Genomic DNA, 25,627 nt, shown 5'->3' on the forward strand with positions numbered 1-25,627 from the left:
AAGAGGAGGGAAGATTCACATGACCCAGTACTTGAGATGCAATATCTTCAAGTTGTTTTGGCCTGTGAAGGTCTGCTGAACTGGTGACTATATCATAATGGGGTTCAACAGGGATAAGACCTATCAATGTGTTTTATCATATTTTTTTTAGTCCATCTGCAACTCCAGTTGCTATTTAAAAGGCTATAAATTGATGCTATTTGATTTGTATAAATGATTTGTGCTAGTCACATGTTTGCTTAAATGAATATATTTTTTTTATCCTTGGGGACCCTGAAGAGCAGTTGTAAAGTAACATAGCAATACTTTACAAGCCATTCTTTGTACTTGCAATTCCCGAAGGGGTAATAATAATAATAATAATAATAATTAATAACAACAACCACCACTACTACTACTAGCATTTATATAGTGCTTTAATATTTGCAAAGTGCTTTATAAATATTATTTTACTCTTACAACAATCTTGGGAGGTAGGGACTTTTTCCCCATTTTTCAGATGAAGAAACTGAGACAAGCAGGCTAATTGACTTGCTCAGGGTCACATAGTTCATAAGTGTTTGAGGTCACACTTGAACTCAGGTTTTGGTGGCTTGAAGTCCTCCTGACCTCAGGTCCAGGGGGAATCTATCCGCTGCACTAGCTAGTTGCTACCTAATAGAGGAGGGACTCTTGCTTTCCAATCCAGTGCTCTTTCCAGTATACGATACTGTTACCATGACTGTTTAAGGAGCCTTTCCAGGCAACAACAGCGGCAATATACAGAACATTGGATCTGGAGTCACTAGAACATCGTGGGATTATAGATTGAGAGCTGGAAAAGACTTCAGAGGTCATCTAGCCTAGACTTATTTTACAAATAATGAAATTGACTCTTCACTGTACTCGGAATCCATTGTAGATCCTCCCCCCCCCTGCCCCGCCCCGAAAAAAAAGACATTGGCAAGCAAGAGCCTCTGAAAAAAGTATACACACTCCCTTTCTCTGGTTTTCACTGAAGTCTGTGTAGAGGAAACATATACTAAAAACTTCCGCTCTTGGGGCTAGAGAAGGTAGAATTAGAGGGCAGGTTGATCATTTAGCATCTCAGTTGTTAGAAGGATCAGTCCTAGAATGACAGGGTACAACAAACCCTGACCGGTCATTTTGCCCATCCCCCTGCTATTGGGTCAAACAGCACCTTATACATGGTCATAAGAATATTCCTGTGGGGGCAGCTAGGTGGCGCAGTGGATAAAGCACCGGCCCTGGATTCAGGAGGTCCTGAGTTCAAATCCGACCTCAGACACTTGACTCTTACTAGCTGTGTGAGCCTGGGCAGGTCACTTAACCCCAATTACCTCACACACACACAAAAGAATATTCATGTGTCCTCAGGACAGGAAGATTATACAGTACTTCCTATTATATTCCTATTCCATTGCAATATTGGAAAATCATTACTCCCAGGAAATGTTTCTTTGTAACCAACCAAAGTGCCCGATGTTATTTGTTGTTTTCCTTCTTTTTGCTGATTTAAAATAAGCATATTTAGGGGCAGCTAGGTGGCGCAGTGGGTCCAGCACCGGCCCTGGAATTAGGAGTACCTGAGTTCAAATCCATCCTCAGGCACTTAACACTTACTAGCTGTGTGACCCTGGGCAAGTCACTTAACCCCAATTGCCTCACTAAAAAAAAAAATTAAGACTATGCTAAAATAAGCATATTTTATTTAAATAAATTCTCCAGCATGAAATGGAAAGCGCTCACTTCTTTGCTTGGAAGAAGGCTGTGTAGACAATATATTTGTCAAATGCATCTTGCAGCTCAGCAACAGTTCCATATTGGAAATATTTCCACATTGGTAGCTCAAAGGACTTTTTTGCCTCAAAATTTGGTCTCTCCTTTGGCTTGTTTCTCCCTAGACTCCACCCAGGTTTAATAGTTCTCTTCAACCCATCATTTCCCTCTTCATAAATTTTCTTTAAAAGATTTATCAGGGGCAGCTAGATGGCTCAGTGGATAAAGCACTGGTCCAGCCTCAGACACTTGACACTAGCTGTGTGACGCTGGGCAAGTCACTTAACCCCAATTGCTTCACACACACACACACAAAAAAAAAAAAAAAGAAAGAAAGAAAAGATTTATCAGCCTCTCACTAGGATCTGTGTCCTTATCAAAGGAAAGTTTTTCCTTCTCTTTGCATTCTTCCTCCACCTGGGTCAGGTAATCCCGTATCTGTTCATGCTTCTCTTTTCATAATATAAGAACTGTATCATTTTTTTTTCTTTTTTTTTTTTTTAGTGAGGCAATTGGTGTTAAGTGACTTGCCCAGGGTCACACAGCTGGTAAGTGTTAAGTGTCTGAGGCTGGATTTGAACTCAGGTACTCCTGAATCCAGGGCTGGTGCTCTATCCACTGCGCCACCTAGCTGCCCCTACTGTATCAGTTTTGATCTTTCTTAAACTACCTTCTACAGAGAGAGGCTTCAAGAGGCTGTTGACAGTCATAGAGTAGTTTTTTCCCATCAAGATTCTTTACAAGAAATTAAAATGACCTCTTGCTGAACTGCACCTATACATTCTCAGTGGGGACTTGATGAACATCATTCAAGGTGATGTAGGTTTTCATATATTTATCTGATTGATCCCATCCATGATTGCTTGATTTCTTTTTTTCATTTTTGCAGGAAAATGCCCAGGGTCACACAGCTAGTAAGTGTCAAGTGTCTGAGACCAGATTTGAACTCAGGTCCTCCTGAATCCAGGACTGGTGCTTTATCTACTGTGCCACCTAGCTGCCCCCATAACTGCTGGTTTGCATAGTGTACCCAGCTGCAATGGGGCCAACCACAACTGCTGGTTTCTCATGATGAAGTTCTTCCTTTCTCTTGTCCCTTCTGCTTGTCTTGTGCTTGATTTCTGTCTCTTAACTATAAGGGCTGGATTCAGGACATTGCTTCCACTGCCACCTCTAAAGCACAGACTCGACTGCCACACACCAATGTCCCATCAGACGTTTGAGGGCCATCCTCTAGAATGCCTACTCCAGAACGGACTAGGCGGGATCACCTCCAGAGCCTCCCCCCTCCTTGCTGCCCCATCCTTCCTCTTGTTTTCATTCAAGTGGCTTGCCCAGGGTCACATAGCTACTAAGTGTCAAGTGTCTGAGGCCCGATTTGAACTCAGGTCATCCTGAATACAGGGCCGGTGCTTTATCCACTGTGCCACCTAGCTGCTCCCTTCTTTTCATTCTTAATGAGGTCCATGAGGTCTACCATCTATGTAGAGGGGAGATAGGCTGGTAAATTCTGCTCTCAGTGCAGTGGAGAACCACTTTTAGAAAATGGTTATTAAATATGTCATGAGTTCTAATCCTAAATCTACCTCTGCATGATCAATCTCATGAGAGTCACTACCTCTCTGGGCCTCAGTTTCCTCATTTGTAAAATGAAAGGGTTGGAATAGATAATCTCAAAGTTCTCCTTCAACTTCAGATCTATGATTCTAATTATCCCAGTTCTTTAGGCAACAGGTCATATTTTCCAGACCTTTTATCAGCAGTTAGATGAGGCAGTAGATAAAGTGCTGGGTCTAAAGTGAGGAAGAAATGAGTTTAAATACAGCCTTAGACCCTTACTAGTTATGTGACCCAATGGCAAAATGGAAATAATAATAATAATAAAATATCTCCCATTGTCATTGTAAGGATCAAATGAGATAATATTTGTAAAGAACTTGGTACTTAGTAGGCATTATTTAAGTATTAACTATTATTATCATGTTTGAGTTTTCTAAGTTTTCTACATCTTTGAAAAACGTGTAAATTCAAAAGTGCTTGTAAAGCCTTCTTTTGTAAGACTGATACAAACCACAATCCAGAAACCAAACTCCTTTCTAGTATCCAGGTAGATTCTTTTACGCAGGCACTCACTATGTGAGCTAAAATCATCCACCAGAATGAGTTCCTTTAGCAGGTGAGAAGGGGTCCTATCGATGATGCTGGTGATGGCCAGTTGTATAACTGACATGGCTTCATTCATAAATATGAGAATGACACTGAGAGTTGGGAGATGGTTCGGATATTTCTTCTTGAGACACCTTCGAGAGACCACATTCTCATTATTATTCTTAATAATAAAAATAACAAATAGTAGTAGTAATAGTGCACACTCACATATATACATACATATAAATAGCTACAGTTATAATTATAGTTATCACATATGGTTTTAGAGGTCTCCCCAAAAGTCAGCTAATCCAGAGCTCTTGCCTTTAGTCAAAACTGCAAACCCTGAGGGTCTTTCCCTCCCAGATTAAATTTTTTTTTTTTGAGTAGGTAAAAGAGGTCATTCTTTGCTTCATTTCTTTTTTTCTTTTTTTTTTTTGTTTTGTTTTTTGCTGGGCAATGGGGGTAAAGTGACTTGCCTGGGGTCACACAGCTAGTAAGTGTCAAGTGTCTGAGGTCGGATTTGAACTCAGGTCCTCCTGAATCCAGGGCCAGTGCTGTACCCACTGAGCCACCTAGCTGCCTCCCTGCCTCATTTCTTAAGCAGCCTTAATCACTGTATGGACATTGCCTCAGACAAACTGAGACCTGGGTGTATAGGGGCTAAAATTCTAGCTAGTCTGTCTAAAATATCTAATGAGTGGTCGCCAATAAATTATAAGCTTTAGCAAGAGTTAGGCTTTTAAGCATTTATTAAGGAGAATAAGAATTTGGTAAAGAGAGAGAGAAAGGCCTACATTCATCTATCTATTAAAGGGAGAGAGCATACCTAGCTCCACTCTCTGCCAGAGTCCACAGGAAAGAGAGCGAGTCAGAGCGCCAGGCTCCCCCCTCTTCCTCCCACAAGCAAACGTTACTTCCTGACACCAAAGAAAATACGCATGGTCTGGCCCTCAGAGACCTTCACTTCATGCCAGGACTTTTCTACAGTAAGTCTCCAGCAGGTGGCGTCATTCCAATCGTTACATGGGAAAGACTTTAGCTTAAAAAGGCCAATGTCTCCCACTTCATCTGGGCCATCTCTACTCCTCCTGCCCTATGCCTTACCACTGGGCCCAGATGACTCTGCAGGAGAGAGTGAGGCTGGTGACTTTGCACAGTTCTGCCTCACTTAAATCCAATTCACTTGCAAGTCAAGATACCTTCCTGATATCGTTGGTCCTCTTCGAGAATGAAGGACAAACAACAACCTTACACAGCTAAGACTGTCACCCATGTTATTAGAAATATTTTAGAGGCAGAAGTTGAAATAATTACTTATCTCATTGGCAGTCAAGTAGTTATCCTATATGCCTAACCTACATTTCTGCTACTGTAATGGGAGACCCCATATTTAGTCTCTCATGTACATTTATATTTGGATGTTCCTACAGTCTTTCAAACTAACAAATTCTTCTCTTTATTTCCCAAATAAAGTCCTCCCTTGCTGGCACAATGCTTATAGGAAACAGCCAACTGCTAACATATGCCCTGCATTGTACCATCATTAACAATGACAATAGCCAGCATCTGTACAGTGCTTAAATCTTGCAACCTTCTTTACATATATTATCTCATATTCCATCCTCCATGTCTATGCCTTTTCACAAGCTGGCCCCAAGTTTGTTATATATTCCCTTCGTTTTTCATCCCTTCCTCTCAGAATTCCTAGCTTCCTTCAAATCTCAGCTCAAATGCCATCTCATTTCCTAATTCCCCCTAGCTATGAGTCCCTCCCCCACCATGATATTAACTTGCTTTTGCTTTATGTATATTTGTAAATGTTTGTTTGAGTACTGGTAAATTGTCTCAATAGAATGTAAGCTTCATGAGGTCAGGGATTTTTTTCTTTTTTTTTTTTTTGCTTTTGACTTTGGAGCCCCATCACCTAAATAAATGCTTGGTTAATTGATTGAATTTGGAGGGTGGACTCTAATCTCATTGCCCAGGGATTTCCCTTTGACTGTTTTGTTGTTGTTGTTTTGTGGGGCAATGAAGGTTAAGTGACTTGCTCAAGGTCACATAGCTAGTAAGTATCAAGTGTCTGAGGCTGGATTTGAACTCAGGTACTCCTGAATCCAGGGCTGGTGCTTTATCCACTATGCCACCTATGTTATTTTTAACATTTTTGTGGAAGTTGAATATGAAAGCCAAGATGGCGCGCTTACCAGATTTGCAAATCCCACAAAGCTGGAAGGAGAGCTAACTCACTGGATTACAAAGTCAGGATTCAAAAGTATCTCCATAGGGTTCTAACAGTGAATTAAATCTCATAACATAAAGTTTAGAGGTGGCAAATGTAAAATAATAGAATCACGATATCTCAGAGTTTACTGGGATCTTAGGGACTATCTTTTTCAATTGTTTTTTCAGTCATGTCCAACTCTTTGTGACCCCATTTGGAGTTTTCTTGGCAGAGATACTGGAGTGGTTGGCCATTCCCTTCTCCTGCTCATTTTACAGATGAGAAAACTGAGGCAAACAGGGTGAAGTGACTTGCCCAGGGTCACAGAGGTAGTGTCTGAGGATGCATATGAACTCAGGAAGATTCATCTACCTGACTCCAGGGCGAGCATTCTATCCTCTGCACCATCTAGCTTCTCAGGAACCACCTAGCCCATCTTATATCTAAACAAGGATGCCCTCCTTGTACTCAACACTCTTGTAGATGGTGCAGTGGATGTAGAGTTAATCCTGGAGTCAGAAGACCTGAATTCAAATCCACTAGCTATGTGATCCCAGGCAAGTCATTTTCCCACCATTTGGTTTCCTCATCAGTAAAATGCCCCCCCACCCACCCTAGGGTTTCCAGCAATGAAGGTTAAGTGACTTGCCCAGGGTCACACAGCTAGTAAGTGTCAAGTGTCTGAGGCCAGATTTGAACTCAGGTCTTCCTGAATCCAGGTCTGGTGCTTTACCTACTGCACCACCTAGCTGCCCCCGCTATTACTGTCATTATAACATCCTGGACAACAGAGGTTTGTCATCCAACCTCTGCTTGAAGACCTTAAAGAAGGCGAAACCACCTCCTCCTGAGATAGCCTGTTCCACTTCTGCACTGCTGGAAGAGCTAGAAGGGACCTCAGGGATCATTTAGTCCAACCCCTTGGTTTTACAAATGAGAAAACCAAGGGTGAGGGAGGTTAAGGGACTTCCAGGATCATACAAGTAACAGAAATAGGATTTCAACCCGGGACCTCTGATTGAAAATCCAGTTCCTCTTCTAATAAACCACAGTTTTCTGTTAACTTGCTTTTGCTTCCATTTTCTTTGCACGATCTTTTCAGAGAAAGTGGGTGGAGACAAACAAACTGGGTTTTGTGTAATGTTTGTCAATTTACTTAATGTTTTGTGTCTCATTTTCCTTATCTGTAAAAAATGAGAGCGGCGAACTCAGTGTTCCCTGAGGGTACATTCTGAAAAGTCTCTGATTTCTCTGTCCAGCTCCAACTGTAATTTTGGAACAACCATCTGACTCTAATTTTTCTAAGACTGTTTCTTCATGTAAACTGGAGAGGAAAAAAAAATATATATATATATATATATATATATATATATATATATATATATATAAAATTCTTCAAGAATTGATTTTCTATTCCAATCCCTTCTTTATGCTGTCTTCTGTTCGACTCTCCCACCCCTATTCCAAGTTGCCTCGTCCCCAAAACTCAACCAGTGACCTCATTAGGCCTGGGATAAGCAGCTCTTCTCATTTCACCTGGCACTCCCAGTGTCTGGGATGGATCGATTCAAGGGAAGCCCATTGCTGAGGTAAGCATTGTAACCAAACTTGAGGAAGAGGAGCCAGGCCTGTTTGCGCTGAGCCTTGGTCAAGCCTCGGCTCCACTCTGGGAAGAGTTGTATCCTCTTCTTGATCCCAGTGTCTGGTGCTTCTGAAGCCCGCTTTCCTTCATCCTCCAGCCTTCCTGGTGGCTTGGCCTCGGCCTGCTTCACGTCCTTTGGCTTAGGGACATGTCTTGTGGAGTCTTTTGCACAGGAAAAGGAAAACAAAATATGTCCAACAAACACCAAATGCTTATCTAGTCCAATTCTCCTTAAACTCCCCATATTACAGGATTAAGAGACCCTGATTCTATAGCTAGGGTTCTTAATATTTTTGTGTCATGGTCCTCTTTGGTAGTCTGGTGAAACCTTTGGCACCCCTTCTCACAATGTTTTTCAATATATAAAACAAAATGCATTGGATTACAAAGGAAACCAATTATATCAAAAAAAAGTTATCAAAATATTAAAAACAAATTTAAAAAGACCAAATTCATATATCTTAAAAGTTAAGAACCTCTGATCTGGATATTTAACACTGTCTGGGCCTCTACCTAATCTGTCTTTATACTGCAACACCCACATTTCAAAATTTCTTGTTATCAATGCCATCAGAAGTTATCTGACTTGTGTTTCATCCCATAGGGCCTTGCTATGTTTCTTATACCATTTCATTGTGAAAAAATGATTACTAATGGGGTTTTGAGAGACCCAGGGATCCCCCACTTGTGGCCTGGCTGGTTTCCCAGGGCCAGCCCAGAGTCAGGAGAATTGCAAAAGAAATGTAGATTGACCTTCCTGACTACCTAAAAGACCTTAATTTCCCTTGGTGATCCCCAAATCATGTCAATCAATGGACTTGAATGTTACTGGCCTATTCGCTTGGATCAATGTGCAGTGACCAGCCTCTACCTGAGAGAAGATAAAAATCCTTGGGGTTTACTGCACCTCTCCCAGATACTGACTTACTTTACCTCGGGAGACTCTGCCAGCCCCCCTCCCTGGGATTCTATGCTGGGTTTACACGTGGTCAAATTTAGAATAAATGCTTAATGCCAAAGACTGGTACAATAGTCTCTAATTTATAAGTAGCAATGTCTTAGAAACCCCAGCTAAGTTCCCTAATGGCTTAGAACAGGGACAGGCACCCCCAATATATTTCAAATGACACATCATCCAGTTCCTACACAATTATACACTAATATTAGTTCTAGTAAAGGCTGAATACATTTTCTTTCCCAGGGATGTTTTCATTTTAATGGGATCTTGTTATCAAGGATGCATGTGCCATTTGTGGCAACATTGTAAAGTCAATGAAACCATGATTCTAACAATTCCTTCTAATTCTAAACTGTCCTGCTTATCGTCAGAATCTTTGTGATTCCCAGACCTGTCTGCTCTATGCAATAGCAAACTTTCTATGCATCTGTTCTCTGTAGAAAATAAACCATTCTTCTGGGATGTTTCCCACTATAAGGTGCTAATTACTGTGGTATCAGTTTTAAAGATCTTATTTATTTTCTTCTCTCAGTTGGTCATATGGTACCATTTTCTCTGTTCTCTCTCCCTCTGTTAAGTCTTCTCTCTCTCTCTCTCTCTCTCTCTCTCTCTCTCTCTCTCTCTCTCTCTCTCTCTCTCTCTCTCTCCCTATCTTTCTGTGTATGTCTCTTTCTCTGTCACTGTCTCTCTCTCTCTCTGTCTTTCTCTCTTTCTCTCTCCCCCTGACTCCTCTCCCATTCCATCTCCTTTTTCCTTTCTTTCTGTCCTACTTCCTCCTTACTTTTTTATTCTCCTTCCTCTCCCTCTCCTTATGTACTCCAATTCTCTTTTCCCTCCTCCTGTTTCCTTTCTCCCCCTTTCTCTAGTCTCCCTTCTCTCCTATTTCTCTTTCTTTCACTTTTCTTCAGTTTCCCCTTTTCTATCTCTCTGTCCCACAATCTAATTCCCACAGGCTATTGGTAGTCACAATAATATTAACTCTATTGCTCTCACCTTACACTCATGTACAATTTCATTTCACCCCCTGGAAGAAGAGGGGGGAACTGAGATTCTCTTGAGAAAAGAGACTGAGGATCAAGATCAAAGAACTGTACACTGATCTAGAGCTAGCAAGGGAACCCAGGGTACTATATACAGGATCTTAGCCAAGTAACTTAACATCTTAGATCTAGTCCCTTTTGTAAAAAGGAGAGAGGAAAAGATTAAGGGAGGGAGGGCTGAGGTCTATGCCCTCAGCTGCCACAAATGAGAGGAAGACCAGGTCTCTTGTTTCCACCATGCATTTCTGCTATGCTCCAGCCCCCAAACAGGGCTGGGCCTAAGTATTACTAAGATTCCCCAGGCTTATTTCTTCTTCTTCCTCCTCCTCCTCCTCCTTCTTCTTCTTCCTCTTCTTTTTGGTGAGGCAATTGAGGTTGACTTGCCCAGGGTCACACATCTAATAAGTATTAAATGTCTGAGGTCAGATTTGAACTCAGGTCCTCCTGAATCCAGGGCCTGTGCTTTTTCCACTGTACCACCTAGCTGCACCCCGCCCCCCATGCTTATTTCTTAATCCTCCCTCTAGCACTCCCCACTAAATATCTCATTTTTCAGTGCTTAGCCTCACTTTGAGTCCTGGGAAATATCGTTTTAAAATGATTTTTTAAGTTTCAAAATCCCTTTAAACAAGCAGTTCAAGGCTGAACACATACCTTTGCACACATTCTTAAAACTCCACATCTCCCAACCCCTGCATCTGCCTGATACCCATGATCACACTGGTTATACTCTCTGCATAGTCCTATCCCATGGACTGTCTTCCCAAGCTGCCCAAATATGATAAACTTACTTAGATCTTTGAAAGCCATCTCCAGGAAAGACAGATGTTTCACTGCAGCAGCATCTCTAGTAAAAGGAGGAAAGGGATTCTTCCCCTGTTTTAGTCTTTCTGCCTTCGATTTCTGGATAATTCTCTTGGTATAAAATACAAAGAGGATGTGGAGTATACATAGCAGTACCAAGCCTATGGAAAAGACCCATAGGAGGCTCTTCCTTTGCCTCATCTTCTACTCATTTACTCCCACTGGCTCAGCTCCCAATTCCTTTGGGGTAGAGATAAGGAAGGATCACAGGTTAATACTAATGAAGCCTCAGGAAAGGCTGTATCTTGTCAGGTGTTGAGTTATGACAGACTGGAGCTAGATGTTTCCTGTCCAGGACTACCTGAGATAGTCTAGCTTTTTTTCTGGAGCAGTATGAAGTTTATAGAGTACCTTGGGATCAACTTGGGTGGTAGGTCAGCCAGGCATGCTTTTCAGGTTTCAGAAATTAAACTGATCCTGGCTCAGTGCTATAACCCCATATCTAGTTAGTTGAGTTTCCCCTATTTCTACTTTGGGGGCAGGAATACACAAACAGGTATCACTAGTTGGGAAGGTGAATTACTTAGGAGAAAACTAAGAATTTAGAAAAAGAGGTCCTGTGACCCAGAACCCAGGGTCTAGGCTCATATAGGCAGGATCCAGTGCTAAAGCTACCCTCTTCTCCTATCATATTTCTTTGCCTTTCACTGTCTCCACTCGGGGTTGCCACTGCAAAGTCTCCAAATACAATTCATACTTATGTCTCCATAGATTTGAGTGAAACATTTATTTCATCCCAAAAAAACCAGAGAAGCCATAGGACCCTATAAAAACATAGCAAAACCATAAAGGATCCGGCACAATCATATGCCGCTCACTCCCTGTGGGACCTCAGACATATCACAAAATCTCTTTGGGCTCCAATTTCCTCAACTAAAAAGGGTGGATTAGATCATCTCTAAGGTTCCCTTAGCTCTAGGTCTATGATGCTATTATATTTCTTCTCCATCAAGTCCCTTGTTTGTCCAGGGTCCCACAGTTCTCCATCTTATCATTAGCTTGTGGGTTGAACTTCCTTCAGAAGGGAAATTAACTTGGGGGTGATTAGGTGGTCAACTTCTTCAACTTTCTGATAAGTACACAAGTGTGCATAGAGAATGACCTATGAGTGCTGACATTTCTGGCCCATGTTCTATGGGTAAGTCCAACTTTCACCCCACAGAAACACATACCAATATAAAGGAGTGTGGTGTTTAAAAATCTAATGTGTGTGGGACAGCTAGGTGGCACAGCAGAAAGAGCTCCAGCCCTGGAGTCAGGAGGACCTGAGTTCAAATCCGACCTCAGACACTTGACACTTACTAGCTGTGTGACCCTGGGCAAGTCACTTAACCCCAATTGCCTCACCAAAAAAAAAAAAATCTAATGTGTGTGTCCTTCCCTCCCCCTCTCCCCCAGTGTGGGGGGAGAATTAGCTAAGGTTTGCTTATAAATTCAGCAACAGTTTAGGCTTTTAAGCATTTATTAAAGTATATTAGGGATTAGCAAAAAGAGAGAGAGAGAAAGCCACCTTCACCTAGCTATTCAAGAGAGTGAATTTCTGAAAATTAGGAAACCTGTCTACCTTCCTCCTTCTGCCACCACTAGCTCCTTTCCCAACCAAAGAGACAGTTTCCCCATTTGGTCGAGCGGAAGCTTCCTATGGGACCAGAAGAGGGGTGGTCCCCACACAGCTCCAAGCTAATTGGCTGGTAGCATTGATTGACATGAATTAACAGGAGGTTCTATGAATGGAGGCAACTTCCAGACACCAGGCAACTTCCAGGATGCTAATCACATGCTAATCGTGGGGGGGGTGGCCTGGTTCTCACAATGTCTTTCTCAGCAGGGGGTGGCACCCTAGTTCTCACAGGAGGAGGGATGTGATTCCCTTCCACCCCTACTCAGTTATTATAACAACAGAATGGAGTCACATATAATGAAGTTTAATGTATTAAGAATGTGATAAAATCTATTATCCCTTTACAACAAAGACTGGCATATTCACAGAACGTCTCTGATGGAATCTCCCTACATGCTGTTGTTTGTCCTTTGTTTTCAAAGATCAGTGACATTGTAGGTGATATCTTGACATGTGCATGGATTGGATTTAAGTGAGACAGAGTTTCACAAGGCCATCATCCTCACTCTCTCTTCCTGAGTCATCAGAGTCCAGTGGCAGGACAAAAGTCAAGACAACTGGTGCTGGCCCAGGATAAAGTGGGTGACTTTGGCATCTTCAGTAGTGCCTGCTTCAGCTACCTTCATGGCCATTGGAACAAACTATTCTCATCTGCCCATTCTGCCAGAGGAAGTCTTCATATGCTTAGGGTTGAAATACAACTAACTCATCAACAGGTTTGAGTCCCATCGGTTACCCTCAACCTGATTTAATTCATCTGTTGAGAAAGTACAAACCAACTGGAGCTAATGAAATCACCAAACAAGATAATATGGAGGAGAGCAAAACCCACAGAAGAATGTGCTGAAATCATCTTCTAACCAAGAATGGCTTGGAAGTTCAGAAGGAGGGAGCTGCTGTACTGAGACAGGAGTGGAGCCCAACCCCACTGTGACACAGATCTAGTCCCAGGAAGGCCTCACCAGAGAAGGAGACCCCCAGAGCCTCTGAATCAGCTGCAGCACCAGTGTTGTCTGGAACTAAACTCACAGTCTGGTGAGAGGGCTGAGCCCTTGGTGGGGGAGGACTACAGGGGTCTATGCTGGTGCTGAGGCAGAACTTGGGTTTTTCACCCCTGCTGGGTAGCAGTAGCCCAGGTGGGGGAGGGGCACAGGCTCGTCAGAGCTGACAAGCACAACACACAAAGCTGGTTGATTAGCAAGTTGATCTGGGGTCATCTATGAACCAGGGAACAGACCAGGTGAGTGAAGAACCGATCCTCCTTAAATCATACCACCTGGGAGCTCTGAAGCTTGGGATAGTACAACCTGGAAACAGTGCCCCACTTTAAGGAGCTAAAAGTCAAGTAAAAGAAAGGCAAGATAAGCAGACAGAGAAAGGTGAGGACTATAGAAAGTTTCTTTAGTGACAAGGAAGATCGAGTTGTACCCTCAGAGAGAGCAAAGATAATATGGAGGAAAAAGAAAAGACCCAGCTCAGAGTACTGGGGGACACCCATAGTTAGTGGATAATGATCTGGATGAAGATCTAACAAAAGAGACTAAGAAGGAGTGATCGGAGAAAGAGAAGAACCAGAATAGAGGAATGTTATGAAAACTTAGAGAGGGAAGAGTATCCAGGAGTGTCAAAGTTTGCTGCAAGGTTTGTACCCAACATACTGAAGGCCTTCCTCATCCTTTCTCCTGAAGTTGTGAGGAAACTAAGGAAGTATTATGGTTATGCCCCTGTCATCTTTTGCTCTTGAAACATGACTGGTTCGTCTTTCTCCCTGTCATAATTATTTTTACTCTTGTTTTCCCATGGTGCAGCCTGATCACACCCAGTATGCACCTCTCCACTGCACTCTGGTCTTTCTTCATTTTTAGTTCTTCAATGGCATTAGGCTCAGTATCATATAACAACACTGTTGGAATATTGGTATTTAAAAATATGGGCCTTTGCTTTCATGGGAAACTTGGGGTCAGTAAAAGAGCTTTGAAAATTCCTGAAGGCAAGGTAGTTCCCTCCCTTCCTCTTCTTCAGCTCTGGAGTCAGCCTGTTGGTCTGTGCTCTCTATCTCAGGTATTTACAGAAAAACTCTATAGAGTTCCTAGACCCGTTTTAAAATCTGAACAATAGCTAGCTGTGTGACCCTGGGCAAGTCACTTAACCCTCATTGCCCTGCAAAAATAAATAAATAAAATCTGAACAATAGAAATTCATCACCCATTTGGTCTTTTGTGTGTAGACAAATAGGCCAAACTCTTTTGGTTGACTATAGATCCCTTTGAGGAAGTGCTCGGATTTGAGAGATCTATGACACCAGGCTAGGGGCCTGTCCAGAGCACATACAACACCAGGAACAGTGGTGAGCCTTGAAGCATATTTGACAGCAGCAGCTTTGGGAACTCTCAGCCCAGAGTAAGTCAGGGGGTCAGACAATTGATCAGAAAGAGATTATAGGGGACCCTTTGCTGACACTGAGTGCAGTTGCCTCTGATTGGTGACTCTATTGCCCACAAGCAGTTCTGGGTCATAGTTCCAGGGTGGAGAGAGTGCTTGTGGTCAGTTACAACAGGGCAGGAACCTTGTTTAGCATTCCAAGGCAAAGAGGAGTGTTAGTGCTTGAAGCTGCAGGAGACCAGGTGATCAGGGGCAAGAGGAGCACTAGCATTTCGGGCAAGAAGGGAGCAAGGGCCATTCCTAGGAAAAGAGCAAAGCCCAGACCAAGAGAACAGTGACCACTCCTTTCCCTGGATCACACTACCTCGGAAGCACTAAAGATTTGCAGACCTCCAGAACCAGCTCTGAAAACGGAAGCACAGATAAGCCAGAAGCTTGGGACAATGCTTCTCCACCCCTAGTTGACCACAGTCCAACTTTAACAGAAAGCTCAAAGTCAAGAAATAGGCTGGGAAAATGAGCAAAAACAAACAAAAAATGACTTGACCATAAAAAAACTACTATGGTGACAGGGAAGATGAAGGCATGAATTAAAAAAAAAAAGATAATAATGTGAAAACAAGTACAAGCAAAGTCTCAGAGAAAAATGCTAATTAGACTCAAGCTGAACAAGAATTTTTAGAAGAGTTAAAGAAAGAGATAAGAGTGGTAGGGGGAAAAGTGGGAAAAGAAATGAGAGTAATGCAATTATGAAAAGAGAATTAGGGGCAGCTAGGTGGCGCAGTGGATAGAGCACTGGCCTTGGATTCAGGAGGACCCGAGTTCAAATCCGGCCTCAGACACTTAACACTTACTAGCTGTGTGACCCTGGGCAAGTCACTTAACCCCAATTGCCTCACAAAAAAAAAAAAAAAGAAAGAAAGAAAGAAAGAAAAGAAAAGAAAAGAAAAGAAAAGAGAATTAACAGTTTGGTAAAAGAAGCACAAAAAAGAATGGAAGAAAATAACACCTTAAAACAAAATTGGCCTAATGGTAAATGAGACATGAAAGTTCACTGATTAAAAAAAACTCCTTAAAAAAGCAGAATAGGTCAAATGAAAAAGGAGGTACAAAAATTCTCAGAAGAAAAGAATTCTTTAAAAAGCAGAATTGACCAAATGGAAAAATAATTGCTTAAAAATTAGAATTAGATAAGTAGAAGCTGATGACTACAGGAGACATCAAGAAACAATAAAACAAAGTCACAAGCATGAAAAAATAGAAAAAAATGTGAAATATTTCATTGGAAAAAACAACTGAGTCCATAGAGGGGATACATATATTGGATCCATAGGTTTCATAAGACTGTCAAAGGGGTCTATGACACAAAAAAGGTTAAGAACAATTGTTTTAAGGTAACCTTTTGCTCTGTAGATAAAATGCTTTTTTGTAGTTAATAACCAATAAGCATAATGAAACCTCGTATTCTCTTTGCCTTTTAGTCAGTTGTATGACTATAAAGATATTGTTTGCTATGGAATATCATTTGGCAAAGCCTGACATTTTATTTTCACATCTTCATAAAGGATTTCTATGAGGCAATATTCCACAGGGGCTAAAGAGCTAGAAAGCAAGACCTAGATACAAGTACTGCCTCTGACATATACTAGCTGAGTGACTCTGGGCAAGTTACTTGACCTCTTAATGCTGTGGGCAACTGGCTAAGACTACAAGTTACACAGAAGATACTAAACTATGCTAGTAGAGGGACTTTCCTCCTCCAGGAGCTCCCAATGGAATCACAGGTCCAACCCTCACTTCTACTTATAAAAATTTTTACAGAGTTGGAAAAGCAGACATATGAACCAGGAGTTACTGACAATTTTTTGATTTCCTAATTTTCCCCCAATAATAACCAGTTTTATATAGCAGCTAAAAAGACAAATGTCATATAAGACAGCAGGTTTAAAAGAAACATAGGGTTCAGAGAAATGAAAACAATAGTTCTCTGATACTCTTACTTGATCAAAACACATTTGGAATGTTTAATTCTGAGCACCACTTTTTAGGGGAGATATTAAAAAGGAAACCTAGTATGATAAGAGGTCAAATGACCTTACCATAAAAAATGACTTAAAGAAACTAGGGAAGTTTAGCACAGAAAAGAGAATACTTGGGGAACATGTGATAGCTAGCTTCAAATATTTGAAGGATACTTGGATGGGGAAGAAAGACTCATTTCTCATGACCCTAGAATATTGAACTAGGAATGATAGACAATATTTATGACAATACAAATTTAGGCTTGATGTAAGAAAAAAAACTTCCTAATAAATAGAGCTATTTAAAAGTGGAATGAAGGGGTAGCTAGGTGGCGCAGTGGATAAGGCACCAGCCTTGGATTCAGGAGGACCTGAGTTCAAACCCAGCCTCAGATACTTACTAGCTGTGTGACTCTGGGCAAGTCACTTAACCCCCATTGCCCTGCAAAAAACAAAACAAAACAAAACAAAAAGTGGAATGAGATGTCTTGGGAGGTAGGATGACCCCACTTTAGAGGACTTTAAGCAAAGGTTATGTTGGACTAGATGGCCTCCAAGTGACATTCAAACTTTCAAAGTCTGTGATTCCATAGTTGTGATCCTATTGGTAAAGAAGAGATCTACTCATTGATTTCTTCCCTTTTTCTCTTTTCCACATGGTCTTATACTTAGATAGAAATTTATTTTTGATATCCATTCCCTGAGTATTAAACAGAAGGAGAAAGAAACACAGTTGCCTTGTTTTTTGTATGTCCATTGCTTTTCAGAATGAATGAAACTTAATCGCAGGAACAGTCTCACTTTGGTACTTGCTTTTCCTTTGCCTGGCACAGTGCTTGGCACATAGTAGGCACACAATATATGTTTATTGATTGGTTGATTCTGAAATGGTACCCTTGTTTTAGAAAGGGATTTATCAACTTAATAATTAGACATGAACATAATATAACTTGCTTTATTACTATTTACCTTTACACTAATTCCTTTCAATTCTTAAAATATAAATTTTAAGTCACTCCCTTCTTTCCCCATTTTCCTTCACTCTTTTTTTTTTTTTTTGGTGAGGCAATTGGGGTTAAGTGACTTGCCCAGGGTCACACAGCTAGTAAGTGTTAAGTGTCTGAGGCCACATTTGAACTCAGGTCCTCCTGAATCCAGGGCTGGTGCTCTATCCACTGTGCCACCTAGCTGCCCTTCTTCCTTCACTCTTTTTTTTTTTTTTAATTTTTAGTGAGGCAATTGGGGTTAAGTGACTTGCCCAGGGTCACACAGCTAGTAAGTGTTAAGTGTCTGAGGCCAGATTTGAACTCAGGTCCTCCTGACTCCAGGGCTGGTGCTCTATCCACTGCACCACCTAGCTGCCCCTCTTCCTTTACTCTTAATCTTATGTGATCATGTTTAGTGTGTACTCTTTTGGTTCAGCTTTTTTCCATTATTGTATAATTACTGCACATTACATTATTCATCAAATTTACTCCAGATTTCTTTATATTACTCTTACTTGTCCATCTTAATGGCATTATCATATTCCATGACCAACATGTATTTAACTATTCATTCATACATTTAGGCTATTTGTAGCTTTTTGTAATTATATAATAATGTTGCTAGTAAAGTCTTTGACCAGATATCTTCTTGGGTTTTGTTTGCTTTTTTGATAATATCTTCATGGAATATTCCCAGCAATAGAACATTTTGGATCAAAGGTTATTATTATTTTTGTAACAAACTGCATGGTACCAGATGACAGCATCTCCTTAATGCTTTTTCATTGATGTTACTGTTCACTATGTTCTCATCAGGAAAGCAAACAGTGTTCACACAATGATCTGGGAGAGTCTCCATGGTTATTTTGTTTTGGGGTTGATGGCTTGGTAATGAATATTTACTTTAAAAAATACTGAACATGTGATAGAGCAAAGGTGCATTTTTGTTTATTCTCACTGTTTTCATCATGTTTTGGCAGCTAGGCCATATGATATAGTGAACAGAGCACCTCTGCCACTTATAAAAGATATAGATAAATAATGTCACCCCAAGAGCCTCAATACACTCATCTGTAAAACAATGATAGTAACCCTTGTACTAACCATTCATACAATTAATGTGAGGAAAGTATTTTTTAAACTTTAAAGAGTTATGTAAATATGATCATGTTCTTATTGCACAACACATTTATGCTTAGGCTAGGTAGAGTCAGTATGATAATAGAGTTGTAGTGAAAAGAGTGAAGTGCCTTTGGAGAATAAGGACTTAGAGTTGAAACTTAATTATGCTACTTTCTAAAAATAATGTAACATTTCTGGACCTCACTTTCCTGATATATATTATACCATTAATTCTCTTATTTATCTTCTTGAGTTCTTTAAGAGTTCCAATTTTTCTCCTTATACTTATCTTCAATTATTTTAATTGAGCTTCTCAACCATGTTTAGTGTTTCTTCAGTGCCATTCTCATTTTTTGGAGGGCTAGTTGATGTTGTTAGAGTATTAGCCCCTTCTGACCACTTGTCTTTTCAAAAAAATTCTTTTGAACTATTTTTTTCAACAAATTTTTTTTGGTTGTAGTTAGAATTCCTTGCCATATTTACCTCATTTTAAGCTTTATTCAGTAATATGGCAGCTGAGAAAGGAAATGTCATCTCATATTTCACAAAAAGGCATAGGTTGTAGAAATAATGTGGTGATAGTCCCACTCACTATACTCTACCCTGGTTAGACCACATCTATATTATTTTGCTCAGTTCTGGGTGCCATGTTTTAAGAAGAAAATTAATAACCTCTAGTGCAGCTAGAAGAAGATGACCAAAGAAATGAAGTATCTTGAGTTCATGCAATATAAAGATTGGTGAAACAGAAGATTGGGAGGTAGGAGTTTGATAGCAGTTTTTAAGTATTTGAAAGGTCATTAACTAGAAGGGAGGTTTAGATTTATCTATGTTTGGCCCCAAAAAGGAAGAAGTATGAATCATGGGTAGAAGTTGCAAAGAGGGGAATTTAAGCTTGATGTCAGGAGAAAACTTCCTAAACTTAGAGCCAACCAAAAGGGAAAAGTAGAATGGGATTCTTCAGGTGGTGGTTGACTGTCTCTCATTAGAGACTTCTGGCACAGGCTCAATGACCAGTTCTCAGATATGTTAAAAGGGATGTTTAGGGGCAGCTAGGTGGCACAGTGGATAGAACACTGGCCCTGGAGTCAGGAGTACCTGAGTTCAAATCCGGCCTCAGATACTTAACACTTACTAGCTGTGTGACCCTGGGCAAGTCACTTAATCCCAATTGCCTCACCAAAAAAAAAAAAATTTTAAAAAGGGATGTTGGTTTGTTTTATTCACATATGGGTTAGACCAGATGGCAAGTTCATGGCTTGCTTCCTACAAACATACCCAGGTCTCCCTCAGTCTTAAAAAATAAAAACAAAAACTTCTCAATCCTACCATTCCCTTTAACTACCATCCTCTATCCTTACTTTTTTTCATAGTATTACAGAATTAGAGAGTAATGGATTTAGAACTGAAATGAATCTTAAAAGGCCATCTAGTCTAAGCCCTTCACTTTACAGATGAGGAAACTGAGTCAGAGAGAGGTTAAATGATTTTCCCAAGGTAGTCCCTTAGTCTTTCTACTGCACCATGTTGCCTCTCATAGTCTCTCTGAGAAATCTTAATTTGACTCATTTCTATCTCTCCCCAGGGAAAGCTCTTTATAGCCAAACTCCTAGAAAAGGGCATATACTTATACAATAATAGTAATATTGTTTTAAGAATGACTTTGAGGGGGCGGCTAGGTGGTGCAGTGGATAAAGCACCAGCCCTGGATTCAGGAGGACCTGAGTTCAAATCTGGCCTCAGACACTTGACACTTACTAGCTGTGTGACCCTGGGCAAGTCACTTAACCCCCATTGCCCCCCACACACACACACACAAAGAATGACTTTGAGTGAATAAGTTATTTTTTCAATCTTAATAGTATTTTATTTTTTCCACTTACATGTAAAGATAGCTTTCAACATTCATTTTTATAAGATTTTGAGTTCCAAATTTTTCTCCCTCCCCATCCCAAAGACAGAAAGCATATGCACAGTAACATTAAACATATTTCTGCATTAGTCATTTTTGTGAAAGAAGAATCAGAACAAAAGGGAAAACCTAAAAAAAAGAAAAAAAAACAACAACAAAAAAGTAAAAATAGTATGTTTCAAATTGCATTCAGATCCCACCAGTCTTTTTCTGAATGTGGAGAGCATTTTCCATCATGAATTCTTTGGAATTGTCTTGGATCATTGTATTGCTGAGAAGAGTTAAGTCTATCACAGCTGATCATCACACAATGTTGCTCTTACTATGTACAATGTTCTCTGGGTTCTGCTCACTTCACTCAGTATCAGTACACTTAATCCTTTCCAGATTTTTCTGAAATTTGCCTGCTCATCATTTCTTATAGCACAATAGTATTCCATTACATTCAGATACCACAACTTGTTCAGTCATTCCCCAATTGATGGGCATCCCTTCAATTTCCAATTCTTTGCTACATCAAAAAATTTTAATTTTTGTACATGTAGGTCCTTTGACCTTTTTTATGATCTCTTTGGGATACAGACCTAGTAGTGGTATTGCTGAGTCAAAGGGTATGCTAATCCCCATAGCCCTTTGGCAATAATTCTGAATTGCTCTCCAGAATGGTTGGATCATTTCACAACTCCACCAACAATGCATTAGTATTCTAAGTTTTCCACAGTTTCTCCAGCATTTATTATTTTCCTTTTTTGACATATTAGTCAATCTGATAGGTATGAGGTGGTACCTCAGAGTTGTTTTAATTTGCCTTTTTCTAATGAATAGTGATTTAGAACATTTTCTCATATGGCAATAAATAGCTTTGATTTCTTCATCTGAAAAATGCCTATTCATATCCTTTGACCATTTCTCAATTGGGGAATGACCTGTATTCTTATAAATTTGATTCAGTTCTCTATATATTTTAGAAATGAGTCCTGTATCAGAAACATGGGCTATAAAATTGTTTTCCAGGTTTCTGCTTTCCTTCTAATCTTGGCTGCATTGCTTCTGTTTGTACAAAACCTTTTTAATTTAATGTAATCAAAATTATCCATTTTACATTTCATATTATTCTCTGTCTCTTGTTTGGTCATAAATTCTTCTCCTCTCCATAGATATAAGTGAAAAAGTTATTTTGGCTATTATAAATACCCAAATACCAACAAATAAATGAATGAATGAACAAACAAATAAATAGATAGATAAAAAACCCAAATTAACTATAAAGGACACATGGAGAAAGATGCTTGCTACATCCAGAGAAAGCACTAATAAATAGAAGCATGTATAGCATAATTTTACACATATATGTATATGTGTGTATATTTATATGTATATATATGCTTATTTGTATCTAATAGTAGCCATATTGGGGGGAGGTAAGAAAAAAGGGGAAAATGAAATTTAAATGTTAATTTTATTGTATATTTGAAATGAATAGCAAGTTGTGTATAGTAGATTTGCAGTTTTATATGCAATCATCTTTTTTATTGTACCATGTTATGGAAATTCTTGTTTTATTCCATAAATTAAAAATAAAGTAAAATTTTTAAATAACCCAAAAAGGGCACATACTACCTTATTCTTTCCAATTTCTTTCTTCTTATTAGCTTCCTTCAGTCAACTGAAATTGTTTTCTCCAATGTTTTCAGAGACCTCTTAATTGCAAATAAGTAGCCTCTTCTTAGTCCTCATTCTTCTTGAATTGGCTGCAACAGTGGACACTTTTGACTACTCTCCTCCTCAAAATACTCAATCTGGGTTTTGAGATACTAGAACACTACTGGCTTTTTAATCACTTCTTTAACCATTCCTTCTCAATCTCCTTTGCTCCATTACTCATCCCCCAACCATAGGTATACCAAAAGATTTGGTTCTGGACCCTCTTTTTATGTTTCTTCATTTTTTCTCTCAATGACTTTATCAGTTCCTGGGGTCTTAGTTGTCATCTTTATGGTGATGACTCCCAGAACTGTAAATGTCCTGCATCACCCATTGTCTATCGTCTGTTTTTAACTGGATATATGCATCTCATACTCAACATACCCTGAAACAGAGCTCCTAAAGAGTTCTTTTTCTCCTAAGCCCTTCCCTCTTCTTAATTTCCCTACTCCTTTTGAGGTTACCATCATCCTTCTATGAACTCTAGTCATTCTTCACTCCCTCTCCCTCACTTCCCATAACCATACCCTGCCAAGTCTTCTTAATTCTGCATCCATAAGATCCTTTGCATCCATCCCTTTTTCTCTCTCTATTCACACAATTTTATTTTCTTTCAGTCTCAAAATACTTTAATTACTTAGCCACCACAATAGTAACAGAAGTATTGTTATCCCCATTCTACAGATTAACGAACTGAGAAGTAATATAATTTGCCCATTGCTGGTATCAGAGACAGTATATTTGAATCTAGAGTGTCTTGGTACATGACAGAAGAAATTAGCCTACTGTAATACAAACTAAACAGTGAAAAAAAACATTGAGAATACCCTAAACTGCTTCTCTCTGTACTGAATCAGATTCTAAAATGAAACAATCTCCACCACTAATCTACCAGACAAACAAACAGCAAATAAATAACCTAGTAGGGTCACCATATCCACATGACTGACTTTGCATAAGCACAATTTGCTCTCATACTGAGAAGACATAATCGATGTTCTCAGTTAAGGTATCAGGGTTTAGACAACTTATCACTTACTTTAAGTGAGGTGGGGTGACTTAATTGATTTGTTCAATTTCCTTACACATAAAAAGAATCACCACTAATAACAAATGGTCACCCATCTTCTGCTTGAAGACATTAAAGGAGGTTTTCCCTCCTTTACTTAGATCATCCCTAAATGCCACTTCTTAAGAGAGTCTATTTTCTGTTTTGGAATTGCTCTAAGTATTAGAAAATTAGCCTTAAATCTAAGTGTAAGTTTGTCTCTGCAACTTCTACTCATACCTCATTGTTCTACCCTTATGTTCTAGGATAAATCTAATCCCTCTCTGACATAATACCTTTAAAACATTTAAAGACAGCTGTCATGTCCACCCTAAGATTTCTCTTTTCCAAGCTAAACATGTCCAGTTCCTTCAAGAAACTTTCATGAGTTATGAACTCAAATTCCTTCACTATCATGTTGTATCTCCTCTGGGCATTCTCCAGTGTCCTTCTGAAACTGTTTTGTTAAAAAAAAAAAAACAACAAAAAAACCCCACAATTGAACGGGCCCAACCCTTCTGGAGAGCAATTTGAAATTAAACCCAAAGGACTATAAAACTCTGCATACCCTTTGATCCAGCAATACCACTGCTAGGTTTATCTCACAAAGACACCCAAAAAAAGAGAAAAAGACTATCTGTATAATAATTGTGGCCCTTTTTGTGGTGGCTAAGAATTGGAAATCCAAAGAATGCCTACCAATTTTGGAATGGCTAAATAAGCTATGGAATATTATTGTGATTGAATATTATTGTGCAATAAGAAATGATAAGCAGGACAATTTCAGAAAGGCCTAGAAAGACTTATATGAACTGATGTGAGCAGAACCAGGAGAATGTTGTGCACAGTGACAGCAATATTGTTTGATGAAGAACTGTGAATGACTTAACTATTCTCAACAATACAATGATCCAAAACAATCTCAAAAGACTAATGATAAAGCATACTATCAACCTCCAGAGAAAGAACTGATATTGATTGAACAGAGACCAAAGCATACCATTTTCACTCTTCCATTTTTTTCTTTTATTCAAGTTTTCTTATACAAAAGGACTAATACAGTAATGTTTTCTATAATTGCACATGCATAACCTATATCTGATTGCTTACCACCTCAGGGGAGGGTGGAAGGAAGGATAGAATTTGGAACTCAAAATTTTAAATAAAAATGCTTATTATTATTTTTTTAAAATAAACAATGCATGGAAGGAAAAAATTAAAACAATATTCCAAATGAGGTCTGATATGGACTAGGTAAAGTACAGAGGGACGATCTCCATTTTTAGTTATAGAAACTATCCCTCTCTTAATGTACCCCAGGATCACATTTGGCTTTTTGAGGTTATAAAAACAGTAGCATTGTCAAGAATGGGAGATGATGATGAGAATTGGGGCAGACCAAGCAGGTTTCTTAGAGACAGATAGCAGAGAGTTTCAAATGCCAGGCCAAAGATTTTTTTGGAGAACAATTATGAGTTTTTGATGAGAAGAAACGAAGCTTATGTGACAAGATCGAGAGGTTTAAGAACATGCCCAAAGCCACACATAAAGTGTGAGGGGGAAAAGTAGGGAATGACAGCTCAGAACTCAAACTACAACCCAGGAGTTTTTCCCTAGAATCCAAGTTTCTATACTTTAGATAATACTATACCACCTTACATCCATTATGATAAAGGTAAAGAGCACACTGAGGGGCATTGTCAAATAAAAGAAATTTCCTGTAAGTATAGGTAACCCCCCTCCCTAGAAGCATCTTTTATTGGGCCAAACTTCACTTCATCCCTAATAACTATAGATAGAAAGGATTCTGAGGGCCAGATGACAGACACCTATGGAGTAAGATGGGCTCCTGGAGGATCCCTTTCTTATCCTACTTTCCCACTTTGCACCCACAGAAACCAGACCTGACATACCACCCTAGAGTTATATTTTATACTTTCTTGCCACAGGCAAAGAAAACCTGAACCAATCAGCCATAAGGCTACACACTTATATTAATGTGATTTGTAAAGCCCCACAAAGTGTGCCTGACTAATCCAGCAGTGCTTGGAAATCTGCCCCATAATGTTTCAAAAGCTTGACACTGCCTCTAGGAATAGCTAAGTTATCTCAGAGAGCTTCCTTAAGCAGGAAATACCTGACTTCTTCATATTTCATTACAAAGCAACTGGCATTA

At 39.7% G+C, this 25,627-nt stretch overlaps 1 protein-coding gene and 1 pseudogene across 1 annotated transcript in view; both read right to left on the reverse strand.

Annotated features, from left to right (window-relative positions):
• The window catches only part of LOC122728906 (probable polypeptide N-acetylgalactosaminyltransferase 8), a 32,797-nt gene extending 22,324 nt beyond the window's left edge, over positions 1-10,473 (reverse strand). The window contains 3 exon segments of the mRNA XM_043967615.1: positions 3,913-4,079; positions 7,688-7,955; positions 10,446-10,473. Coding sequence (XP_043823550.1) covers positions 3,913-4,079; positions 7,688-7,955; positions 10,446-10,473 — 463 coding nt within the window.
• On the reverse strand, positions 1,867-3,009 carry LOC122727949 (annotated as a pseudogene).
• Positions 10,474-25,627: the final 15,154 nt, after the last annotated feature.

This window comes from Dromiciops gliroides, chromosome 5, assembly GCF_019393635.1.
Source record: "Dromiciops gliroides isolate mDroGli1 chromosome 5, mDroGli1.pri, whole genome shotgun sequence".
Taxonomy (NCBI): Eukaryota; Metazoa; Chordata; class Mammalia; order Microbiotheria; family Microbiotheriidae; genus Dromiciops; species Dromiciops gliroides.